The sequence below is a fragment of the Nestor notabilis genome, unplaced genomic scaffold, assembly GCF_000696875.1.
Source record: "Nestor notabilis isolate BGI_N333 unplaced genomic scaffold, ASM69687v1 scaffold18922, whole genome shotgun sequence".
NCBI classification, from domain to species: domain Eukaryota; kingdom Metazoa; phylum Chordata; class Aves; order Psittaciformes; family Psittacidae; genus Nestor; species Nestor notabilis.
The window spans coordinates 12667-22412 of NW_009917195.1; the positions used below are offsets into that span (position 1 = coordinate 12667).

The window sequence follows — 9746 nt, forward strand, 5'->3', positions numbered from 1 at the left end:
GTGGCTGCCGCTGCGGCGGCGTGAACTGTGGCCGAGAGGGACAAGAGGGAGGTAGAGAGAGGAGGCACGCAGGGAGCAATGCTGCCAGCAGAGGGGACTCGGAGTGCGGCGTCGGTGTGGGCAAAAGTGGCCGTGAGCAGGGCAGAGCCGTGGGGGGGCACGTCCGAGGAGAGTCTGCACGGGGCGGCGTCAGAGGCGTGGAGTCCGTTGGGCTGCAGCAGAGCCGCAGGGAGCTGGTGGAAGGCGGCTGCCCAGTGGTGAGGGTGCAAGGGGTGGTGGTGGTGGGCCATGGAGGAGGTCATGGCGGCGGCTTCCCTCTGAGAGGCACAGGTGCTCAGATGGGACACGAGTCGAACGCGCAGTGGGTCGGATGTGTCAAGGCCTTCCACTGAGCTCAGGTACCTCGCGACTTCTGTCAAGCACTCCCGGAAGCCAATGCTCATGAAATCCATGGCCAGGGAATGAGCGTCAAAATAACCTGCGAGGGGAGGAGGGCAAAAGACACATTGAGTGCTGAGGCAGCTTCCCCACCAACGTTGAGTGACATGGCTAACCCGGCCCTTGTGCAGCTGCCAGGTCTCCCACTTATGGGTTAAGATTTGCAACACAACAAGTTTGTTCTCTGATCTGTAAATGATTTGTGTGGCCATCCCTGTAATGCAATAGGCTGCAGTTGTTTCTGCAGACAATATACAAACTAAAAGAATTAAGTCCATGAGTACTCATGATACTTAAAAAGATACATGATGCCTCTCCTGAAATTCCTCAGCAAGCTGCTGCAGTGCTGTATTGATTCTGCACATGCGTGTGAAAGAAACGTTTATTCACACAAAGAAACAGGCTGAGGATCAGAGGCCTTGCATGTACTACCCTGCCTTTTCTTCCCTATGCTGGCATTCACTGAAATGCTCTCGAACTATTTCTCGACATGGCGAGATAGTTGTTGTAACTGCTGCTGGGGTCCCATCTACTTCACAGACTCATTAAGGCAATACGACATACGGTGTTACTTAACTGCAAACTAAAAACATCTTGTCATGACTCTGCACACACACAATAAAAAGCTTTACTGAGAAAACGTTTTATGTAATGCCATTGCTAATTTGGAGATGGAAGACTGACAGTCATATGGCCCATGAGGTATTTCAACAAACAGCAACTGGAGCTCCACAGGCTTGGGACGAGAAAGCTTTAGGAAAAAAAAAAAAGCCTTATTAAATGCACATGAAAAGATATTCCCTTTCTAAAAGGATCTAGCATCAAATCTAGTCTTCAAGCTGCAGCTCTTCGACCACGAAAACCTATTCCAGTTTTTGGAATTTTTCTACTTCAGTTTAAAAGTACTCTCCTTGGGGGAGTAATGTCCTATCCATTCCCAAGCTGGCATGGGGTTTTGTCCCCTCTTTCTTTCAGTGAAAAATTTTAGGTATGCGTGACTATGATGTGTGTTAGTATGTGAAGACTGAGTGCCCTTACTATGGAGTAACGCGGCAGCAAGACCTGCATTAGGCCTTGTACTCCCTGGCGTGAATCATCTCTCTTCCTGAAAAACCCTATCACCCTAGATGGCTTTTTTTCCACTGGTATCAACTTTCAAGCTAGAAAGGAGCATTTCCGTCACTGCACGCCTGCATTATAGAATTAACCTGGGCACATTTATAGATGTCACCGCAAATTCCCTGCTCACTATACACCCCTTCTTCCCAAATTATGGTGGCACTTTTGCTGCAGTCCACCTTGCTCATCTGAGGCTGTACAAAACCCAGGAGAACCACAGGCTTGGCCATCGGATTGGTGATCAGTGAGTATGAGGGGCTGAGGTCTTGTGTTAGCAACCACTGATTCCTCCCAGCTTTTTTCCTGCTAGGCCCACTGTGACCAAGGGATCTGTGGCAACACCATGGTTGAATGAACTCCTGAGAAACAAACGTCAGGCAGGGCAGCGGTGGCGAGCTAGCAGGGTACCTGCTCGGGTGCCAGCCAGCCTGGCATGGGGACTGACTCCGTGCCGGAGGCTCCAGGACCTCCGGCAGCTTCAGAGGGGCTGACATGCAAGCTCTGGCCACAAGTCAGCCAGCCTGGGAATCCTGAAAGCCGTGGCCCAAGCCAGGGCTTCCCAGCCTTCCTCCCTCTGGACCAGAGGAGATGTGGGGGATGTGGTTGCCACCAGCTTCTCTGGAGTCTGAGCTGCTGGCTCTGTGACGAGCTGTCCCAAAGCCCTGGTGTGATCCTGGCTCCCTCTCAATCTCCTGTGGTGGCCGAGACATGAAAACAGAGGGGAGATGTGAGCTGGGACTCCCAGGCTCCATTATGTTTTGATTTTGATGGTTATCTTTTCCAGGTTTCCCCTTTGCTGGCTTCCCTCTTCTCAGAAGGACTGAAAACTGTTTTTTCTTGCTTCTTTCCAAAACCCAAGAACATTCTCCACCACCACCCACAACGTGTACATGCCAGCATTTTGTAGTGAACAGGACGCATCAGTTTTACTTGGGCTATCCTGGTAACCCAACTGCTCTGCATGCAGGACACGGGCTGAGTTGTTCCAGCTATATTAACCCATGTTGCTGACCCAGGTGTCAGTCACCCAAGCTAAATTTGCAGTGAAGCTGCAATAAAACCACACCAAGGTCCCAGCAAGCAACTCACTGTTGACAAACTACTCCTCCCCTGCGCTTGCTTGCAGGGTCAGCAAAAAGCCCTGGCCCCAGGCCAAAACGTAACTCAACGCGAGCAGGAGACCATTGCCCACACCTGCATGAGGGCCGCAGAAACACGGATCCACGCAGGACCTCAGAGGCAGCAGCATGCCTGCCTGGAGAGCTCTGCAAAGCAGGGCAGGGACAGGAGCCACGATGGGTTTTCTTCTGCCAAGCCCACCTCAGGCTCAGCGTGCTGAACAGTGGCTGACTCCACCCCAACTTGCCTAGCCCCGGGCATTCCCCATTGTGGGTGTCCTCCATTTCTGCATAAGGAGGAAGAGCTCTCCCCAGCCCTCAATGCAGGGGACCATAAGGGCATCAGGACACATTTCCCCCTGCTGCAGTAACAGCTTTTGCCCATAGGAAAACTGCTGGAAGTCATTTTTCTCCTGATCTGAAAATGTTTCTGGCTCAGAAGATGAGTTACAAAGTAGAAATAACTACACTTGCAAATAAAACAAACTTCTGCCTTAAAAACACCCTAAGAAATTATATTTAAAGCTGTTACTTAGGCTGCAAAGTAAAACATTAAGCAAGCAGGAAATGCAGGCTTAAACTTTGCCCAGTACTAACTGGCAAACCTCTTTTTTGTAAAGTTTCTTAATCCATGCAAGGAGATTACTCTTATCTCTGTGTCAGAAGGAGAAGATAGTTGTAGTATTTGTGAAGTGATTGGATATTAAGTGGATGTGCCATCCACTATGGACCATGGGGTGGATGGAAGGCACCCCAATGCATCATCCTTCCCCACGCTGGCCTCCGGTAGCCGCAGGCACATGAGTGTCAGCTGGGGCAGGGAGAGACATGGCTGTGGTGGCAGACCAAGGAAAAGACTGCATTGACCTGGGACTGCTCACAAAATCCAGCTTGTCCGGCTGCAGCCGGATGCTGGGGCTCTGCTGACACCTCTTGCTGCCCAGCAGCTCCCATCCCAGGCACTTTGTTCCCTGCCCCACTAGCTGGGCCACCTCACCTGACCCAATGACAGAATAATCCCCCACAAGTTTTATGGGGTAGGAAGGCAGGGAAAGGGGGGTTCATACTAAATTAAGTCTCCGATCGGGTTCACCTCCTGGCCTCCCACTGTCAGAGCAGACATCAGAGGGGTGGGAGCTGCTGCAGCTTTTCAGAGGAGCGCAAAGCAGGGGATAGGTTGGGTTAGCTAAGCTGCACATTGCATGGGGAGGACAAAGCACAACAACCACCAGTTCCCTCAGCAGCCGAACACTGTTCACTCTGTGCACCAGGCAACACAGCTTGTGGAAAGCCAGCACGCCCCCACGCAATTGAAGATGGCACCGTCGCGCACACACAGAGGATCTGAATTCAAATTGCACAAGCACAATCAATTCTGGTGTTTTGTAACTTTCAAGTGTGTGGCTTTATCAACTAAATACTGCTTTTTAAAGGACGCTTTGAGATATAAACTTTTTTTTTAATTTTGCACATTTTATGAGGAATCAAGAGGCATGTCTGTCATATGAAGGGCAATAAAATTCCTTTCACAGCTTATAGAACAAGTTACCCATAAATTTTAAGCTTAAATGGACTCCCAGCAAAAGCCTCTTAACACCTAGAAAATAGGTATGTCAGCTTGGTGTAAATTTTCACAAACAACAGAATACCAGCCTTCAACATGCTTTCCCATAACCATCTGTTGCTAAGCATGTGCCGATTTTGAGTTCTGTAATTGCTGCAAGGTACAGAGAGGAGCAGTAATTCAATCACGAACTGAAAACTTTAATCAAAAAAGGAAGAGAGAGAACGGCAGCAGCTTCTTTTCTAGACTCTACCTATACAGCACAGTGGGTCCATGAAAAATCGCCTGTTTTCCATTACAGCAATTTGAACCATAATCACGGTCGATGGCACGAGACATGGGACCGTGCTTACAGGGGGCCAGCAAGTTTTTCAGTCCAAATAAGTTCCAAACCCATGACTACACAGAATACCTCGTGGGTGGCTGAAATCATTTGGCCTCCAGCCTCAGGACTGTCAGCTTGCACAAGCGAGGTGCGCTCGGCTCCCAGCAGTCGGCTGATCCAGCGGGTCAGCCAGTGCAGGCCCTGCGTCATGCCAGCACCCAGGGAGCTGCCCAGACCTCTGACATACAAATACACCATGCAAATGTGAACTCAGAATCTGCTTTATCAGATACCTGGAGCTGCAGAGAGCAAGTCTGGGTTTTGTTCTGGGGAACAAGACAGTCTAACCTGGCATTTAAAAGTCTTTTCAGAACAAAGAAAATACATAAACAATAATGAAAGTTCCTCTCCATCCACTTCCTTTGGTATAGCTGCTGGATAATGAGGTTTAGCATCAGTTTTGTGCTACACAATTGTTGCCACAAACCTCCTGTTTATGTTTGGTGTTTGTGTATTTGTTTTGTCTCCCTGTGCAGATTTCAGTGCTCTTTGGAAACCCCAAACAAATCTCTGACTGGGCTGCCTCTGAATAAAGCCTTTACTCCCACAGTGTTATGAAAGCAAACACAAGCCCAGGGTCAAGTGCTTCTTTTGTCCCAGTAGTTCTTTCCCACGAGTTCAATCCTGCCATTAGCATTGATTTCCACTCCTTTAATCTGGAAACGCCCATCACAGCTCCTCAAAGCACTTTTTTTGCTGAGATTTCCCCAAATATTAGAAAAGAACCCATGGGCTCCTTACCTTTACCTCCTGTCGCCTGCAGCATCTTCAGATGATCCACTGTCATTTGCAGTATTTCCGCTTTTTCTAGTTTGGCAGATCCCTTTGAGATAAAGAGACTTATATAAATAAAGGCTTACAAGTACTAGAAACTTTAATTTGATATACTTTCCACTGAGCTCAGCCTTACGGTTTTAATTTCCCATACCATTAGGACATTCTCAGCCTAATTCTTTTGTGAGCATCTGCCTCCCAGATCTTGTCTAAGGACTAAGTCTCTTTCCTCTCTAGCAATACAAGCAGCAGCATGATTTTGCTTTACTAAGGCTATAGCTTAGGGTAGCTCTGGCCTTGAAGATAGTATAAAGATGACATCTTAATGAAATGAGAGAAATACATAACTTCCTGAGCTTTGTTTTTAACAACAGACAGAAATGGAGGGCCGTCAGGACAGGTCTGCACGGTTATCGATGAAGACCCTGCTGCAACATACTTTCTTTGTGCTTTTACCAGTAGGTGTCCCTGTGGACACACACACCCAAAAGTATCCCCTCTTTCTTAATCGCTTGTTAATTTTCGACATGTCATTTGGCTGCTGACTATTCTATTCTATTCTCATTCCCGACTGAACAAACAACCCCACAATATTTTAAGTTAGCGAAAGGCCTAGTTTGCTGGGACATGAAGCTAAATACTGTGAAAAAGAGAGTTCAGCTCCTCTGCCAGTAAAAATCTTTTCTTTACTGGGGGTGGCTCACAGAGCTACAATAGGTGCTGGAAAAGTATCAAATACAACTTGAAAGGTAGTATTAATATATTAATCTATAAATAAAACTATTCTGCATGGTAGCATTCCCTTCAATATCTGGAGAACACCCAGACGACTGAGTTCACCACGCAAATGGTATTCCAGTGCAAGAGACTGTCCCTTGGCATCAGCCAGCACCAGGGCTGCACAAGCTGCAGCCACCAGCGGATCACATCCCACAGACAAAATTTTTCTATTATTTATCTATCCTGAGGCCTCACATGTGCAGGTCTGGTAAAGCTTACACCCTTCTCCTCCGCAGCACCGCTTCACCAAGGCTTTCTAATCTCTGTGAAGGACTCTGGAGCGCAGAGCTGTGGTTTGATTTGGGGAAGGAGGGAGGGAGAGAGCAAGGCAGAAGTGAAACTAAACGTCCAACTTGGAAACTCCAGTGAGATGAATGTCAAGGAGCTGCAAAAGGGCTGATGACTTTGCCCTTGGCATATTGCAGAAAAATGGTGGGGCTTTCTGAGCAGAATACAGCGTGCACTCATTTTCACACTGATACATTCTTTCTAATCTGCTTATCGCTTTTGGCGCTTTCTCTTGCAAAGTTTGATGCGTGTGTGAATTTTTGATCAAAATTCCCCATTTTACATGTGACTACATCCTGTAGTTTTCTCAGACTTCATCTTTTCCATAGACACAGTACAAGCTGTCTCAGTAAGAGTGACTAATAGCTAAAAACTGCATGGCGCTGGGTAACTTCCAAAGGCTCTGTAGGACTTGTTTTATAATGTTTGTGGTTTTCAAGAAGTAAACAATAAAATGGGTCAAACAACCGTTGTCTCTTGACCCTGTTCATCTAGCTGAAGATACCTCTGTCACTGTTTTGCCAGAACCCCCACTAAGGCACAGTTATAACTACTAGTTACCAAAAGCATATTGCAGGTGACACAAGTGATGCTCTCACCACGATTACAATACTTCAAATTTTGTTATAACCAGGTTTTGTTCAGACCAGGGACATAACAGGCCTAATATGGTGCAGTACTTGCCACATAGTTACCACTGACATTCAGCACCTCACAATCTTGTTCTCAAATTCTACTTTCTGTTGTTTTATTTTACTATTACAAGGAAGTCAAGTTCTTTATTTTCAATTGGTTCCTTTTTACTGCAATGTAGTGTCAATTGCACATATCCATAGGTCTTCAGATATATCCAACAAAACAGGAATAAAGCTAAATATTGAACCAAAACCCTAAAAAAATAAAAATCAAGGTGTGGAAAAGTAAATAAATAAATTTGAATGGCATAAACAAAATGGTCTTTTTTAAAGGACAAATTGTATCCTGAACTTTTGGCCTGTAATTTCACAACCGAGGAGCTGAATCAAAGCTAACTGGATCCTTACAGCCTTTGCACTGGATACTTTCTCACTGAATGTCTTTGAACATCACTGACCTCATGGGCCTATTCCCCTTCCTAACACGCTGTTTCTACACAGTCACTCTAAAATGTGAGTAATGCAGGTTGCCTGTTCCCTTTTCAGGAAACTGGGTTGATTAGTTTGCAACTGAAATTATAAGGATTTTAAAGTAGGTGCAAAGCGGATTATATGTAAAGGTTTAGACAGAAGATGAACTGACATCCAGGTTTGAGGGAGTTGTGTTGGGTTTGTTTTTTTTGGTTTTTCTTTTAATATCAAATAAAGCACATTTTTAACAAACCACTACTGGAATTCATCGAAAGAACACAGGCAACAAGAACACAGTTACCCTTAAGGGAAAAACAAGCCAAAGAATGGAAATGTTTTTCAGCCTTATAATGAATTATGTTTCTAATAGTTTTGCCACAACAAAGCATTTTATTGAAATACCTGCTTTGTGCCAGATCAGGACACATACAGTATTATTTTAATGACTTTTACAAGAGAACTAACACTGCCAGATGAGATACAGAATTTAAAAAAAGAAAAAAAAAAAAGGGCTTACTTGTTTTTCAAAAGCAGTTGGCACGAGCCGCCTCAGCTCTGATAAACTGTTATTTATACGATCACGGCGCCTTTTCTCTATAATCTATTCCCCCCCCAAAAAAAAAACCGAAACATGTTAACTTTATTAAAAAATGTTGAAAGGCAAAATCAAAGTACACATGCAAATTGTCACATGGGAAAGTAATTAAATGCAACGTACCCCTCTTCTTTTCTTTCTGGCCATAATCTGAGAAGTTGTTGTTGGGGAATTTGATCGAATGACAGAACTATTGCTTTGCCTGTGAAACAATAAAAGTATGTCAGGTGTTGCACAACTAGGCACTACTCTTTGAAGACACCTTAGGTCACTGTGTTAGTTATGCATAGTCCCTCTCCTGCCTTTTTCAGTGCTTCGTAGATGTGCTTTTCACTGCACAGTATTTTTAAAGAGAGAAAGACATTTAATTTTTGACAGCCCCAGCATATATTTTGAATGGACAGAACACCCTGCCAGCAATAAAGTCCCTTTCTGGAGACAGTTCACTATCCTGCTCAGCGGGTTTCGTTTTCATTGCATACAAAGCCCTGCCTACCAAACACAGGCTGAAGAACCGAGCCCAAACCCACGTGAACCACCTCTATATGCTAACAGTGGTGGAAAGCACAGGTACTCGACACCACAACCTCTACCTGACCTGCTAGGTTTTGACAACTTGCCCATTGCTACACGAGTCAGTAGATAGATGCTCAAGTACAACGTCAGTTGCCCATCCGGATCTGCTGCATCGTCCCGCATCAGGAGCAGAATTCAAAATCCGCTTTTAAACCTACACCATCCACGAGCATGAAAAGGCTTTTATTTCATCATGCGTGAGCAAAAAAATCCAATAGCTTTTAATACTGATGTGGACGACACAGGGCTCCAGAGCGTGTGTCCCTAAGTTGGCAAGACCAGCTGTGAAGGCCAGCAGAGTCCCGCGGAGCTCCCAGCCACCCCCCATTTGGCGAACACCACGGCTCACTCTCGGCTTGCTGAAGTTACCATTCAACTACTGTGGCTGCCTGATTACTTTCCACAGCTCATTGCCCACTGGTGCACATTCCCTTAGGTTGTCCGGCCTGCTCAGGAGCTATTTTGGAAAAGATCTGATTGAAAATGGCAAATTAAGCGGAGCTAATGAACTGCAGCCTGATGGCTCCCACGGTATTTGAATGCTCCGGATTATTTGGAGGCTCGGGCAGGTAGAGCACGGGGCAAACTCCTGGTTATCAAGAAGCCTATCAAGAAGCTGCTGGTTGAGCTGGAGGGAGACACTACTGCCCCCCCTTTCGTTCCCCGGCCTGGACGGCCGGGTTTCCCCCGCGCTCTACCCCGTCCCCGCGGAGACGGCGGCTCCGAAGGGACGGTGTGTGTGTCGTCCCACTTACCCCGAGTAATTGTTCTCGCTCCCCACGTCAATAGTCTCGTCCATGTCGCTGTCTGAGGTAGTTTCCTCGCACGGTCGCTTCATCGTGGGCACAGGACGCGGCACAGCTTATAGCCGAGGTGGGGGCAGTGATAAATAAATCCGGGGGGGCACTGGTTCGGCTGGCCACAGCACAGGTCGGCTCCGCACCGCCAGCAGAGCAAACCCTCTCTGAGGCGCTTTCCCACGCCGCGGTACAGCCTCAAGCCC

General features: G+C 46.7%; 1 protein-coding gene across 1 annotated transcript in view; it reads right to left on the minus strand.

Moving 5' to 3' along the window:
- Window positions 1-9647, minus strand: part of HEY2 (hes-related family bHLH transcription factor with YRPW motif 2) — a 9830-nt gene extending 183 nt beyond the window's left edge. The window contains exons 1-5 of the mRNA XM_010024978.1: window positions 9499-9647; window positions 8291-8369; window positions 8090-8173; window positions 5366-5447; window positions 6-478 (exon numbers count right to left, since the gene is read on the minus strand). Coding sequence (XP_010023280.1) covers window positions 6-478; window positions 5366-5447; window positions 8090-8173; window positions 8291-8369; window positions 9499-9581 — 801 coding nt within the window. The 5' untranslated portion in view covers window positions 9582-9647. The remainder of the gene's footprint in view (window positions 1-5; window positions 479-5365; window positions 5448-8089; window positions 8174-8290; window positions 8370-9498) is intronic.
- Between the last annotated feature and the right edge of the window lie 99 nt (window positions 9648-9746).